The 16811-nt window shown below is 33.1% G+C and overlaps 2 protein-coding genes across 2 annotated transcripts; one reads left to right on the plus strand and one right to left on the minus strand.

The window, feature by feature from the left end:
• Positions 1–2216: 2216 nt before the first annotated feature.
• Positions 2217–4160, minus strand: LOC131614617 (uncharacterized). The gene is made up of 9 exons (XM_058886180.1): positions 3949–4160; positions 3725–3852; positions 3571–3676; positions 3336–3483; positions 3072–3229; positions 2855–2975; positions 2610–2780; positions 2469–2525; positions 2217–2390 (listed from the first exon to the last, which is right to left on the minus strand). Exons 1-9 carry the CDS (start codon positions 4158–4160, stop codon positions 2217–2219), a joined length of 1275 nt encoding a protein of 424 aa, XP_058742163.1.
• Positions 4161–14112: 9952 nt separating this feature from the next.
• Positions 14113–15760, plus strand: LOC131612307 (hydroxycinnamoyl-CoA:piscidic acid hydroxycinnamoyltransferase-like). Its single transcript, XM_058884109.1, has one exon. It carries the CDS (start codon positions 14176–14178, stop codon positions 15547–15549), a length of 1374 nt encoding a protein of 457 aa, XP_058740092.1. The 5' UTR covers positions 14113–14175; the 3' UTR covers positions 15550–15760.
• Positions 15761–16811: the final 1051 nt, after the last annotated feature.

Genomic DNA, 16811 nt, shown 5'->3' on the forward strand with positions numbered 1-16811 from the left:
AAACCCAGTCAACTCGGGTTTTCACCCGTTGACTCGGGTTCGGGTGCGGGTGGGCCCCGCGGGTTTGGGTCTGTTTGCCATCCCTACCTGGAGAAGTAAATGCGAACATCATATTGTAAAGACGAATTTGTTGTTGAAATACTTTTGATTCACTTTTGTTTTGGTCGAACAACAGGCTCTGCAATACGGGTGGTGGTTCTTTCAACAAAGGTATTTGAACCTTTCCTTCTCCACAACACATTGAGAACTTAGGATTAGCAGAATGTCGATACTTGTTCTTCCTCTCTAGATACCACATATTTGCACCACATTGCTGACACTCAAATGATGGGTCACCTAAATCGTAGTATTCTCCTAAATGAATATGTACATTTGTTAGCTAAAATACATAATGAATCATGAAATTTGGAAGAAAGAAACATATTTATAAATTAATCTACAACCTGAATTGTGAAAATCTGTTTCTTCAATGCCAGTGTCGAAACTTACGTCATGCTCATCCATTGAATAGTTAGAAACTGAACTGCAGGCTATAACAACATAGTAAAAAATATTTCGCAAATATTATGTTATTATATATTGGTGAACTGCTTTGAATGTTAAATATCGGTTAATGATCAAATTAAAACATGTTACTTACTCTCTGAAGAATTACTGGAGCCTGCATCATCTTCACTGTCATCTTGGAAAAGTTCGTTGATATTGGAAACTGGATTTTGTGTATGGCTTGAAGATGCTGTCGCACCACGCATAAACTCATTATCAAATCTCCTTCCCAGGTTAACTCCAAAATTATTAATGTTCCTTAGAGAAACAACTCTTGGGCGTTTTTTTGTTAATGAACTTGGCAATGTATTCAAAGTTGATTTACTATGAGTTTTCTCCTTTGTATTTCGATGAGTTATGCTGGAACGTGGAATATTTGGAGAAATAGAAGATAGTGGAAATCTAATATGTGAAGATATAGTATCAGTAGGCGGTTGAGTTTGATCTGCATTTTCTTTATTCATTGCCGCCAATCTCTTAGCTCTCTTAGCTCCAAGCACACGTTTTCTATGCTGTCTAGCATCAAATTGCCTTTTTCTTCTGAGAACATTTTTAAAGTGATCATGCTTAACACTTTGTTTATTATCCATGTTTTTTTACACAAAAGCTACCACCATTGTGCAAAATATGGCTGAATAATGAGGCAAGCAGCAAATATATGGACAAAATTTCCCTCCAAACTTTTTATATGGAGGGAAGCAGCTGAATATGAAAGGTTTTATGTTAATTATTATTTTATGCAGTTCAAAATCTTGTGAAGTAATCATTAAAATAAGCTAACCATTAATTTCCATGCAATCATAATTATGTAAAACGTGCAGAGGCAAGAAGAAGAAAATCGATGCATTGGTAAATGACTACATGCACAAATAAGATAATTTAATAATTGCTACAGGTAATAGGTTAGGTAGGTATGATGGTTAACATCATGCCGGTGCAATATTCAAGAGTCCTATTAAAAAACTTGTTAATTATAATTCGTTAGTATTTATTTACATCATGAATGCTGTTAGCAGATTTTGTTGATCAATTTAAAAATGTTGGTTAAGATGAATCTGTTTAAAAATGTCTTTATAGTAATTTTTTAAAATTCTGATGCTTGAAAATTCAATAGTGAACTTTTACTACATTAACTGACTGTAAAAATGAAACATAAAAATATGGTTTATTACAAAAATTAAACTGCAACTAAGAAGAAATCTGCTATACAATATATTAATCAAAATTTTATTTTCACTTGATGGTTGAAATTCCATTAAGACAAATTAATATGCAGTATTAAACACACATGATAGTTAATCTATTAGCATTGCCAGATGAAAATGGTAGATTAAAAAAAAAAGTTAAAACAATTAACCTGCAAGTAAGAAGAAATATCCCATACAATAATTCATTCAATCTTTTTTTTCAATTGATATGGAACTAAATTATATTCGGGCAATATTATATGCAGTATTAAACACAAATGACAGTTAATCTATTAGCATTTCCAGATGAAAATATTACAAAAAAGTAGCAGTACCCATAAATTAAAACAAAAACCAAGTCAGATATGATAGATAATGCACAGCAAATAACTCTTGTCTCTTGTTCAATAAAAGTAAAATAACAGGAAAGAAATAACTCTAAAATAATAAAAATGTTTAGATGAAACTGGTTCATAGGAGTCTTCAGGCATTTGATTCAATCTTCACTTTCTTTGAAGGTTTTGTTCCTGAAAGTTGAGTAGCTCCATAAGGTTGACATTCAGAATCTCCAGCATCAAGAGTAATGGGACTTCCTTTAGATGGAGTATTGGTCACAACTTTATCAGGATCATTTTCTCCGTATGCAGACAACGACTCCTTGTATAAATAAAAGAACAGTAAGTATTAAGAAAATGATGTAATTTACTTCTTATTTTTCAGGCAAAATTAACATACAATGGAATCATTGACACGATCAACGACTGGGTTTTGGGTTAAAGGTATGCTATCCCCCTGCAGATCAGACATTGAGATGGAGATTAAGATACAAATATTCATAAAAGTCCTATGTATATGTTCACATAAAAAATGCCCTACTTCATTAGTAATATAATCTTTCTCAATTTCCTTGGTAAATTCTTCATCATAAGAAAGTTTCCAAACAGATGCTTGGCCAAATGTTGGCTGAACTTTAGCCCTGAACGCCATTTTTTTACCAAGAAGCATGTCAAGTTCATCGGGATATATCATAGGGTTGTCTTCACCTTCCTACACATTAAATTTAATGTAAGTACAACACTTAATACAAAAAATATTATAATAGATAATGAATTATACTTTACCTCAAGCATTGCTTTATAAATACTATCAGTAGACTTTCCAATAATGTCGACACAGTCAGTATCCCAAAACACAAAGCGAAATTTTGATTCACCATCAATTACATATATGTCAACTCGATACCTTTTAGAAAAATGCATAGCATAAAAACTATTAGAACATTAAAAATATTGAAGAATGGCAAATGAATTAAACTGAGGAACAATTGAAAAATACAACCTTGGTATGGCATGTTCTACATTCTGTCCACATGAACATTTGTATGGATTGTTCACATCAGATGCCTTTAAAGAACATTTAATACATCCATAATAAAACCAACCATGTTTTGAGACAAAAAACTTTTGAGTTGTTCCAACAGTAACACATAACATGTCCTAAGATACAATAAGTTAAATATTAATATATGCAACAGTCTCACATAAAATCATCTATATAAAACAATATTGAGCTGACTTTTTGAAATTTTCCATAACCATTTACCTGTTTCACCTTGCAGAGGTCACTCAGAGATATACATTTGGCCTTATGGACGAAACTTTCAACTGGGGTGAATTGAGAGGCACCAGACCAAAGAGACATACCCTTTGAGGACTGCGAAGGCTTTTTAGTCTGCTCATTTGCAGGTAACCTGCAACATTGTACCAAAATGAATGTAAAGGATGATAATTTTTAAAGGAGCTTATTATACTGTAAGAAGATAAAAATTTGTATATACTTTGATAAATACTCAGTTATCTCTGGAATGTCTTCGTTAATTAGCAATTTAGATCCACTCCATCCATTTGAGAAGGAAATAGATAAAAAATAAAGTATCAAATTAACTACAGACAAATATCACAGTTTAATAATAGGATTTTGTTGATACACACCTTGTGATTCCTTTATCATTGCATGAGTTAGTACAATTACAATAGCACCACTGTTTTTTTCATCATGGTAGAAATCCAAATTTTTTGTTCTGTAGCTCTCCCATAGTGTGCAGTTAACGATGACACCTCTGTAGAAACAAATATAGAAAGATCAATATGATAAAAATCGTCTACTTAAATAGAAGAAATTTGAAATCAGATAATTTACTTCAAGTCTTTAAGACTTAATGAAACAAATGACTTTTTTTTCCAGAATTTTTATATTGAAACGATTTGAAAGAATACGAAGCATTGCCGATGCGTCCATTATAACCATCTCCAGATGCTCCTTACCCTTGCTGTTGATAACACTCCATAGATCAACAACTCGAACGGCCAATCTCCATGTTTCCTTTGAATCGTTAACCTCCTTAAGGGAGCTAAATTTTCGGCTCATCTTCTATTTAGAAACAACATAGAAGACAAAAAATATCAGTATTCAGTTAAAGAGATGAAGAAGGGAACTGGGGGAAGGAGAAACGAAATATACCCCTGAAGTATTGATTGAAAACGACAACTGGAAGGAGGAAGAGTGTAGTCATGCAATGTTGGTACTTTGTATTGTCCGACTATATAGCTCTGTAGGGAGAAAAAATGAAAGGGTTTAGGATTTATTAAGATGAATGTTCCAATGCAATGAGTGACATAGAACGTAGTGCATATTTTTCATATTAAATGAGTTGTTGGAATTAATTATGATTAGTTGTGTAATTACTCTCAGGGGTATGTAAAATCATCTTTAATTGACTGTGATTAGGATAATTGCAAAAATTTGGTGGTAATCAACTTTTATATATTAAATTAGATTTTCAGAAGGTTGAAAAAACCATGGTACAAAAAAGTTTAAAGATGAAAAAATAATAAACAATTCAGCCATACATGTACTAATTTCAACCCCGATTAAGTCAAAATGCCACAAAAGTCTAATTGAGAAAATGGATTGCAGAGTTGGTCAATTCGTCTGTTTGGACTTTTGAGTTATAGGTTTATATTAACTTTTATTTATTTATTTTGTCTAATAAAATAAAAAGTTTTTCATTCTCTAAGAAAAAGACTTAAATATAATTTTGACTCCTAAATTTTTTAATAGTTTGATTTTGGTCTCTCAAGTTTTAATTGTTTGATTTTGATCGTTTTTTAATTGTTTTATTTTGGTCCTCTAAATTTCAATTGCCTAATATGCCATCCCCATTCCGCCCCGTCTTTTTACGGGCTTTTGTACGCACGGGCATTTACATGAAATTTATATTTTTACGCCTAAAAAGTGCAAAGTCCGCGGACATTTCCCGTCCTCACTTTTTTGTGATGCGGGTCAAGGTTTTAGGCCTTCACTCTCAACTATGTCCGCCCGCCCCGTTCCGCCCCGTTTTTTAGGGGCGAGCATGCCCTTTTGCCACCCCTAAAGATCCATTATTTTAATTAGCTATTTATCTATCTCTTTTGTTGTCAAAATAATTTACCATTGAATATATGTTGAATGAAAAAATTAAAATTTTAAAGATATTTCGTTCAAAGCTTAACTAATAAAAATAGAAGAAAAATAAATAAAATAAAATAAAAAAATTAATAAAAAAGAGAAGTTTAATCTACATGTTACTAAGAGACTATAAAATATAAAATAGAACAAATTTGAGGAGCCAAAATCAAGCAATTGGTAAATTTGGGGATCAAAATCAAGCTATTGAAACTTGGAGGGATAAAATTAACAATTGAAGAATTTAGGGGATCAAAATTAAATAATTAAAACTTACGAGATCAAAATCAAACAATTAAAAAATTTAAACAACGAAAACTGCATTTAAACCTAAGAAAAACGTAATAAAATTGACAAAAGAAAAGTCACACCTTAATTTATTTGTTTAATACTAGAATAATTTTATATAATCAACCTCCTTTCTATTGAATCTTGAGATCTCTTTCTGATATATTAGGTATGGAGCTAATTAAATTCATATCCATGTGATTCAGTGGTTGGATACCTTTTAATACAAAGGATGTGATATTCTGGATTGGCAGACTACAACTTCCTACAACTTCCAGCTCATGAATTTTGAGAAAAATTGTCAAATACAAGGATAAAGAAGCAAAGCATATTGATGAAAAGGCTTGAACCGGAAAATAGTGAAAATGGCTATGCGGAAACAATCTATAAAATTTGGCATGAGAAGAATAACATCATTTTCAAGAAAAGTAATATCGACCCGAAACTTTATGATAAGATTATATCTATTGTAAAAATTAGGTGTAATGGTGTTAGTAAATTGAGCATACATTCTAATATATGTATGTTTAATTAGTAATTTTATTTTTACTCTGAATCTCCGGATCCGGATTGTAATCACACTTTTTTAGTAATAAAAGTAATGCTTTAATTTTAAAAAAAAAACTCATATCCATGTCTTTAAATGTTAAAAAATTTAGAATAAAATTATTAAATTATTTAAAATTTTAAAAATTAGAGGTTAAAGGTAGTGCATTGACAGTATAACATAATTTTATACTGACATTCAATTAGGATTCATCAATCAGCCATGTCACATAATTTTTTTAAAACTAAAAATGTGACTTGACACTTAACATAGTCGTGATTGGTTGACAGGTAAAATTATTTTACACTGTCAGTGTGTATTTTTTTCTTCTAAAAATTATTATTATTATTAAAATAATAATAATAATAATAATAATAATATTTATATTTTTTTACTTCTTCATTTTCTAACATATTTTTACGACATAAATTAACAAGAATTTATTACATACCGTAGTTCTTCCTACCAAGTCTAGCGCCAATCACCATTAGACCTACTAACGATTGGTATACGCAGTTTACTTTATCTATGAGACAACTCTAATATTCACGTGCCAAAATGACAATTTACTCTTTTAATAATATTAATTTTTTTGTTAACCATAGACAAAATGACAGTACTCATTCTAATCTAAATAATGATGATTAATAATATTCACTTTTGTAAAATAATTAACTTATAAATATTGTTACATTAATATATAAACATAAATAAATATTACTAACTAATTTAATTCAACTAACATGTTAATGTTAATATGGTACCCACAACAAATAACATAATTTTATTTTATTTTATTATATTTAAATAATTATATTTTTTTAATAAGCAATTTGTAATTTAAATAATTATATTAATAATTTAAATTTTATTTTAAATATTTTTAATATGTTTTAATCTAGAGGTAATGCTATCCAACCTTTTTTTAAGGGATAAGTAATATTTTTTTTCTTAATTTAATAATCTCCCAGTATTTTCTAACTTCATAAATATAAAATATAATAATTTAAAAATAAGTTATATAATATTAATTAGATGTTATAAGTAAAGAAGAAAATTAATTATATATTAAAAAATTAATTAAATAGTATTTACTTTATTTTAAAACAACTTTTAAAAAAATAAATAAAATAATATTCATTCTATAATTGAGAAAGAATCAAACAAAGCACATGTAGGTTACGTGTGGATGACGAGTTAATATGTGCGTCACTTATGCTATGTCGGGTATAGTACAAACCATAACATACATCAAAGAACCAACTATATTAGCATATGGGATGCTATTCATATAGGCTCTTTCAACATCAGTACTGGGACACTGATCAATACTCAGCTTGAATTGAGGGTTTGTTGGAGTCACAACTGGGTTCGAATTCGACATACCAAACTTTTCGAGAATCTTTCGTAGATATGCCTCTTGAGATAAGCATAACTTCGACTTCTTTCTATCTCTTCGAATGTCAATTCCAAGAATCTTGGAAGCAGCTTCCTGATCCTTCATATCGAACTCCTTATTGAGTTCAGCCTTCACCCTCATCACATCTTCAACATTGTTGCCTGCTATGAGAATATCATCCACATAAAGCAACAAAATAACAAATGAATTACCAGGCCGAAATCTAAAGTAAACGCAATGGTCGAACTTACTTCTAATGAAACTTATGCGTGCCATGAACTTGTCGAATCTCCTATTCCACTATCAAGGAGATTGTTTCAGCCCATATAAAGATCTCTTTAGCTTGCACACATAATCTTCCTTCCCCTTTTCGACATACCCTTCAGGTTGCCTCATCAGGATCGTTTCATCTAAATCACCATACAAGAATGCAGTCTTCACATCCATCTATTCCAGTTCAAGGTCGAACTGTGCCACCATGGCAAGCAACATTCGAATGGACCTATGCTTCACAACAGGAGAAAACACATCATTGAAGTCTACACCTTCTTTTTTAGTGAAACCCCTTGCAACTAATCTTGCCTTGTATCTTTTCGACGTCACTCCTTCAATTCCTTCCTAACTTTGAAAATCCATTTACAGCTGACTAGCCTTGCCCCAGCAGGTTTCTTGATCAGTTCCCAAGTGTGATTATCATGAAGAGATTTTATCTCATCATCCATGGCCTTCATCCATTCAGTCTTATCTCGACTCCTCATAACTTCCTTATAGTCTCTAGGTTCTTCGTCTAGAACCTCACTTGCAGAGATTAAGGCATAATTTATAAGATCTGCATACCCAAGTCTCTGAGGTGATTTGATGACTCTTCTCGACCTATCTCTCGACAACAGGTAGTCATCGACAGTTTCCTCGTCCTCAACATCTTCTGCTTCTTCTTCGACTTCATCAGGGATATGCAATTCAGCATCAACATGCTCCACCTCAACAGGAATCTCTACCTGTTCCAGCTCTTCGTTAGATGTTTCTGTACTTCGACCAACATCATCAGTTTTCTTAAAAGCCATTTCAGCTTCATTGAAAACTAAATCTCGACTGGTGATACACCTCCTGTGACTTGGCTCTAGGCACCATAGCATATAAGCTTTGACTGCTTCAGGGTATCCCATGAACATGCATTTCAGAGCTCCAGGTTAGACCTTGTCTTTCCTAATGTGAGCATAGGCTACGCAACCAAATACTCTCAGTTTGTCGAGATCTGGTGGATGTCCCGACCAAACTTCTTCAGGTGTCTTCATATCTAATGCTGTCGAAGGACATCTGTTTATCAGATATGTTGCTGTCGAAACAACCTCAGCCCAGAACACCTTCTTTAACCCCGCACTAGTCAACATGCATCTGACTCTCTCCAAAATAGTTCGATTAAACCTTTCAGCCCAACCATTTTGCTGTTGAGTATCTGTAGTAGTTATGTGCCTTGCAATACCAGAGTCAGCACAACAACTATCAAACGTTTCATTGCAAAATTCAAGGCCATTATCGGTTCTCAACCTCTTGACCTTTCTGCCAGTCTGATTTTCTACTAGAGTCTTCCAACTTTTGAAATTCTCAAAAGTTTCATCCTTAGTCTTCTGGATAAATACCCATAACTTCCTGGAATAATCATCAACTATGGATAGAAAATACCTTGCTCCTGAGTGTGATGGACACCTTGCAGACCCCCAAAGATCAACATGGATGTAATCAAGGGATCCATGTGTTCTTTGTTTGCCTTTGTTGAACTTCACTCTGCAAGATTTTCTAAATACACAGGGTTCACAAAACTTCAGCTTTTCGACCTTGTCTCCACCAAGCAGATTTTGTTTCCCTAATTCGACCAGACCCCTTTCACTGACATGGCCCAATCTCATGTGCCAGATTTTTGTCTTCGACAAAGGTTTCGTGGATAGAACATTTGTCGAACCACTTACAACTTCAGCCTCAAGGGTATACAAGCCTTGTTTCTTCACGCCTCTCAAGACTTCATTCGACCCCTTCATGACTCTTAGGATACTTTTCTCTCCTTGGAAAACACATCATTTCTTGTCGAATTCACCAAGAGAAAGTAGATTTCTCTTCAAATCAGGAACATACCTGACTTCAGTCAACAACCTTATTGACTCATCATGGAGCTTGAATCTCACAGATCCAACACCTGCAATTTTGCAAGCCTTGTTGTTTCCCAGCAATATTGATCCACCATCTTGATCACATAATTCCTCGAACAAGTCTTTGTTTGGAGTCATGTGCCAAGTGCAACCTGAATCCATAATCCACTCTCTTCTCGAGTCACTGCTTGAAACCACAAGAACATCAGATGATTCAAAATCATCTTGAACAATGGCTGCATTGCCATTATCCTTACCTCCATGATCTTTCAGGCGTTCCGGACACACCTTTCTTGTGTGACCCTCCTTCTTACAATGATAGCATTGAATGCCAGATGCTTCGCCACTGTAAGACTTCGACTGGCTTTTTCCCTTCTTCTTGTCGAACTTACCATCCTTTCGCAAGAATTTTCCTTTAACGGCCAAACCTTCACCAACTGTCGAAGGTTTATGCTCCTTTCGTTCATTCAAGTCCTTAGAATACAAGGCTGATTGAATTTCTTCAAACGTCAGGGACTCCCTTCCATACAAGAGAATTTCTTTGAAGTGAGCATGGGATCGAGGTAAAGAGCACAATAATAACAACGGTTGATCTTCATCATCGATCTTCACATCAATATTCTCAAGATCAAGAATCAGCTTGTTGAACATATCCAACTGCTCAACCAACACTTTGTCTTCAATCATCTTGAATGAATACAAAGCTTGCTTCAGGTAGAGTCGATTTACCAGCGATTTGGTCATATACAAACTTTCAAGTTTCACCCATAACCCTGATACCGTCGTCTCCTTTGATACCTGCCGGAGAACCTTATCACCAAGGCTCAACAAAACTGCGCTGTGTGCTTTCTCGAACATATTCGTCTTCTCCGCTGCCTTCAATTCTGCATTCATGGCTGCCTCTCCCTTCAACGCTTCCAACCAACCCTGCTGAACCAGTAGGGCTTTCATCTTCAAGCCCACAGACCGAAATCATTCACTCCGGTGAACTTTTCAATCTCATACTTTGTTGAAGGCATCTTCTCCACGCTCACCGCACCAATTTGTTGTGAAAAACGATGTCAAGAACAAAATATAATAGGAATTAGGGAAGATAAGAAGACCACAAGAATTGGTTATGACTGCTATTCTTTTACTTTCTCTTAAAACAAGATTACAAGTTTACAAGAATAACAAATAACCTCTTTCACCCTAAATTAGGATTTGCAGCTGTCATACCCCAAAATTTGCCCATACTATTTCTCCTATTCAAGTCCAAAATCATCAAAGGAAGAAGTTACTAAATTAGGGTTTTAAGGAGAAAGTCAACTGAACTTTGACCGATCATAACTCTCAAATTGCCCAACCAAAGCCTATTCTCAAGGAAATTTCATTTTTCTACAACTTTGATGTTGGGTCTAAAGTCAAGAAATGCACCAGTTGGATGATACAAGCTAATACATTATAGGTCCCTTTGAAAGTCAACAAAAAGACGTTTTTTCTTAAAGGATGGTAAATGAACATGGTAAGTTCAATGAAGGTGAAACCAAAAGTATCTTTTAGAAGACTCTTTGAGCTTTCTAAAATGTACAAAAACACTTTCATGTGATAAAAAGTGAGGGAGATATGATTGATACAAGGTGGGCGATTTTCAAGAAAGGCGTGAAAACCTAAGTGAAGAATTTTGTATTTTTAAGTAATGGGCCATATTCTTTCAACCACCCACGAAAATACAAACCTATTAAAAGCCCAAGAACCATTTGATAAGTTTATTTTTATTTTTATTATATTTATTTTGATTTTATTCATTTAAATTCACTATAAATTAAATAAAAATAAAAATAAATAAAATCAAATCACACCAAAACTTCCCATTCATGTAAAATATGTCCCAATACATTCCATGATCCCATAACACGTGAAAAGAAAGGTTGGAAAATAGATTTTTAACAAAATTGGAAAGTTTTCATGCATAATCAAGAACAAATATTTTCCAATCAATTTGCTTGATCCCTCTCCCATTTTGTTTGACCTAAATTTTCCCATATATAAGCATAACAATTGCAGCCTCCACAATCACGAACCCTAGCCTCCAAGCAGCTATCCCACGCTTACAAAAAATCCAAAAAAACAAAGAAGAATCGGACAACCCCTTGCAGTAAGTTTCAGAGCTTTTTAGATCGTCCAAGTTTGCTCCCAAGGTGCCAAAAGGTTTTGAATTTCGAAGGATTTTCTGCAAGAAAATCCGCAGCAAATCCCTAAGCTAAATCCGCAGCAAATATTGGAGGAAATGATGAACAGTACGCGTGACCAATTGACCAGCACGCGTGGCCCCTTTGCGTGATACCATTGGTTGGTCAAACGAGGCATTCCCTCTCTCTTCTCATGATTCGCTCAGACCTGATAAGCGGGGCCCAGTTTGATCTTTTTGAATTTCCAATTGACTGCGTTTTATTTATATTTAATAATTTCGTTTGATCTTAATTTCAACTAACCATTGCAGTTCAATTGGCTACTTGGAGAAACCCGTCACCATGAGGATCTGGGTTCGATACCCAGCATCCTGTAGCTTTTTTTTTTTTTTTCTTTTTTGATTCTTTAAATCACCCTTTAATATTAATCCTTTAACTAATTAACCATAAATAAATAAAACCAACTAAAAATTAGCCCTCTTATTTTTAAACTTTAAAATTTGAATCAATTAATTTAATCACTTAATTCTTATTAATTTCTAGGTTTTTTTTATTAGTTTCAATATTAATTTAATTTAAGATCTAATCTAATTTAGTCATTAATTAATAAAAAAAAATAGGTTATTTAATTAGCGTAATTTCATTTAATAAATAAGTTAAATTTCTAGGACTTAGTTAATTAGGTGTTTAAGTTAATTTAGAATCAATTTCCATTAAAATTAATCTTTCACTTAACTATCATTTTCCTATTCTCCCGATTTCTTCTCTCATCTCGAAATCCCATTGTATGGCGCATGTTTGATTTATTTTATGGTTTTTTTTAGACATTAGAATGTATATAGGTCAAAGAATGTAAATATTATAGTAAACTTATTTACTTTCCGCACTTTTAATTTCCACATTTTTTATATATTGTGTTAGATGTATGCTAATTAGGGTGTGTATGGCAAGACTAAAAACAAATCGTAGTTAACTTTAACTCAAGATTGAATATAATCGAATCCAACACACTTGCACGCACTCACCCTTAGGGTACGCCCCTCTTTGTTGCCTTCGATTAAAAGGTCATGTCCCTCGAACGTATAGGTACCTATTAGCAAAAGTCCCTCGATTAAAAATCATTGTAAAGATCATAAGTCCCTCGATGACCCACGATGTTGCCTCGGTAATATGATCTAGTCCCTCAAACGGTTGCCTACGAAACAATGATTGTCCCTTCGAATATAGCTAAAGGTACCTTTACCTGTTGCCTTCAATGACCTCGATGACCCTTCGATGACCCGCACGTCCAATATAACAAGGACTACCTACTCCTATATAGTATGGATAGTCTTGGGAACTTTAAAATTTACAGAAAAAGACCAGTTAAATAGGGTAGTGCTCTTAAACTGCCTAGCTTAATAAAATATCTTTTCAATATCATTTCAAAAAACTAAGGCTACGCATTTACGCTAAAGTCCTTATGCTCCTTTCAAAACAAACAAACAATATGAGCTAAGCAAGTTAAGAGCCCGTAGATAACTACGGATGAAAAGGGTGCTTGCACCTTCCCTTTTCATAACTTACCCCCCGAGCCCGTTTTCTTTCAAAAAAGGTTTTTTTCTGTACTTTTTACCTTTCCTAACATTGGACAAAATAAAAGTCGGTTGCGACTCATGCTCACCGCAACATGGTTGCATATTAAAAATAAAAGTCAGTTCACCGAGTCCGAAGTGAGGGTATTTTGGATTTTTCACCAGAGGTGACAAAGAAGATAGGGAGGTGGGTAAAGAAAAACTCTTCATTCTATTATTCTATTATTGAGAAAGAATCAAACAAAGCACATGTAGGTTACGTGTGGATGACGAGTTAATATGAGCGTCACTTATAACAAAAACACAATGCATCATATATCTGTTTGTTTCTATATACTCATCTTTTAAGAGTACTATTTTTTCCCCCTTTTTGAATAGATTTAAAAAAGGATATATGATAGTTGCATGTTGCTGACTTGTTTGTCCATCTACAGCATCGCGGAATAATAATTCAAATGGATTAACAAAAAATCAATAAAGTTATAATAAAAAACAGAGATGGTATATAATTAAATTGAACATCCCTAGTTGTTTTCTTTCAAACCCAAAAGAATGACAATCTCACATGCGTCACAAAAATGAATCATACTTCTGTTCATAATTTGTCAGTGGCGAAATCCAAATCAAAATCAAACATCATGGTAGGTAGTTGCCAAAATCAAAGAAAGTTTCAGATTTGTATGTCTAGATTAAGTTAAGAACCTATAAATAATTTAAAAATAATATATTGACACCTAATTGCTTACGGTCATGAATTCACGTAACCTCTCTATAAGACTACAAAGACAAAGCCATATCTCAAGAAAGAAACAAACATGGTGGTGTGTATCCAATCTCAATCCATTGTCATCCCTTCCAAACCCACCCCTAGTACAAAACTCTTTTCATTATGTGAACAAATCAAGCTTCGCACTCATGCTCCTCTCCTCTACGTTTACAATCCTCATAAAAACATATCAACCTTCCTTGAAACACTTAGAAAATCTCTTAGCCAAGTTTTGGTTATTTACTATCCAATAGCTGGGAGGTTAAGTTGGATCAAAGATGGAAGATGGGAACTTAATTGCAACGCCAAAGGAGCAATTCTATTAGAAGCTAAATGTGAAGCTAACTTGAAAGATTTGGGTGATTTTGTGCCGAATAATTTGGTGTCACAACTTATACCAAACATTAATTATGATGTTCCAATTGAGGATATTCCGTTATTGGTGGTGCAACTTACGAGATTCCGTTGTGGCGGTTTTACGTTAGGCGTTGCTTTCTGTCGAGGTGCAGCCGATGGAACGGCTGCCATGCGTTTCATGAGCGCATGGGCTAAGTTGGCGCGTGGGGAGAATTTGGACTCTAATGACTTTCCATGTCACGATCGAACTTTGTTAATATTGCATTTGCATTCTGAGTTTGAAGCGCCTCCTAAATGGATAGGTCAAGATTTGGGAGACGACACAGAAACAAGTGTTGTTATTATGAAACTCACGCGAGAACAAGTTTTAAAACTAAAGAAAAACGTTAGTTCTCGCGGGAGTTTACAATCCACCTCTAAAGATGTTCATAAGACAAAACCTTTTACATCTTTCGAGGTTATTGCAGGACATATTTGGAGGTGTGTTAGTAAAGCACGCTACACGCGTGGAAATAGTGACCAACCCACAAGGTTGTCCACTTTGATTAATTGTAGAAATCGTTTAAAACCACCTCTTCCTAGTAGTTATGTCGGAAATACAGCATTTCCAACCGTGACACCAACTCGCTCGTTTAATGATCTTATTCGCAAGCCTTTACGTAATGCAGTTGAGGATGTTCGAGCCGCGCTTGAGAGGGTGACAGGGGAGCATGTAATGTCAGCACTTGATTACATAGATAGGGAGAAGGACATGGAATTATTAAGATATAACTTTCACTACCCTGCAAAGAGTGTGTGTGAGGAGGGACAAAACAAAGGGAACCCAAATCTATTTGTTGTAAGTTGGATGAATTTTTCATATAAAGAAACAGATTTTGGATTGGGAGAGCCTTTTTATTTTGGGCCAGGGTACATGGATTCTGAAGGGAAAGCATTTGTTATGAATAATAATGGTGATGGTGATGGTATTGTGGTGGCAATTTCTTTGGAGGCATCTTTCATGGATGTGTTCAAGAAAATATTTTATGAGGATATCGAAGAGGTGTTTTGTAGTTCTAAATTGTGATGGGTGTGGTCCCAAAATATGACACCTAGCTAAATTTGGTTAAGTTGATTTTATGAGTCATGGATAAAGAGATTTGGTTGTATTACTAAATAATGTTGGTCAAAAAAAGTCGTGCAGTTGTTTTGATTAGTTTGTTTACTTATGTTATAAAAATATTAATTGTTTTTCTTTTTAAAGATAAATTTATAAAATTATTTTAATTGTCAACAAATTTAATATTATAACCAATATTTTAAATTTTTGTAATGTATTCAAATAAAAATAAATTGTATTCAATATATAAAAAATTGATTGACAGTGAAAAATTAATGAATTATATTTATCAATTGTATCAATATTTATTACAAAATATATATGGGTTGAGTATATTTTTGGTCCCTATAAATATCTCAAATTTCATTCTTAATCGCTATTATATATTTTAGTTCCCACAAAACTATTATGCACGTAGTTTTAGTTCTTACAGTTAAATTGATATGTATTTTTGAATAATAATTTTACAGACATGTTTAGAGTGTTATAAAAAGTTCCTCGAAAAAAAAAAGAACTCAAAAGTTGATTTCTAAGTCAAAATTTGCATTACTTTTATCATTATCTTTTGAAAATTAAAAAATTTATATTTAATTCTTCTCATTTTGAAAAATTCTATAATTTGATAAATAAATATTTTATAATATTCTAAACACGTATGAAAAAAATTATTCAAAAATTTAAAATTTTAAGGATAATTAAACAGTTTTCAAAATTTTAAAAAATAACAGAGACTAAAACTGCATACATAAATTTTTTATAGAAACTAAAATATGTCATTTTTTTAATATGGGTTAAAAATAAATTATGAAATATTTATAGGGACCAAAAACATACTTAACCCAATATATATTTGAGTATTTCAAAATAATAATAATTATAAATTTATTTCAATGAAGTGTTGATTTATTTATCACTATTATTAATAAAAAGAGTTGGCTAAATTACAGTTTTGGTCCTCCTATTTTGACCGACTCATGAAATCAGTCTCCCTATTTATTTTTTAAACAGTTTTGGTCCCCCATGTCCATTTTTCATTCAAAAAACACTGATGTGTACTATTTTTTTAGATACGTAGCATACTTTTATTGACTTGGAATAAGAAATATTAATTATTGACGATGTTTTCTTACTTTAATCGTCTTCTCTGATCGTCGTCTTTTTCTCCTAGCTTGTTCGTTCATCTCTTTCATTCTCCAAAAAACGCTCTCTACGTTCTCTCTCGTTCAAAA

Source organism: Vicia villosa, linkage group LG6, assembly GCF_029867415.1.
Source record: "Vicia villosa cultivar HV-30 ecotype Madison, WI linkage group LG6, Vvil1.0, whole genome shotgun sequence".
Taxonomy (NCBI): domain Eukaryota; kingdom Viridiplantae; phylum Streptophyta; class Magnoliopsida; order Fabales; family Fabaceae; genus Vicia; species Vicia villosa.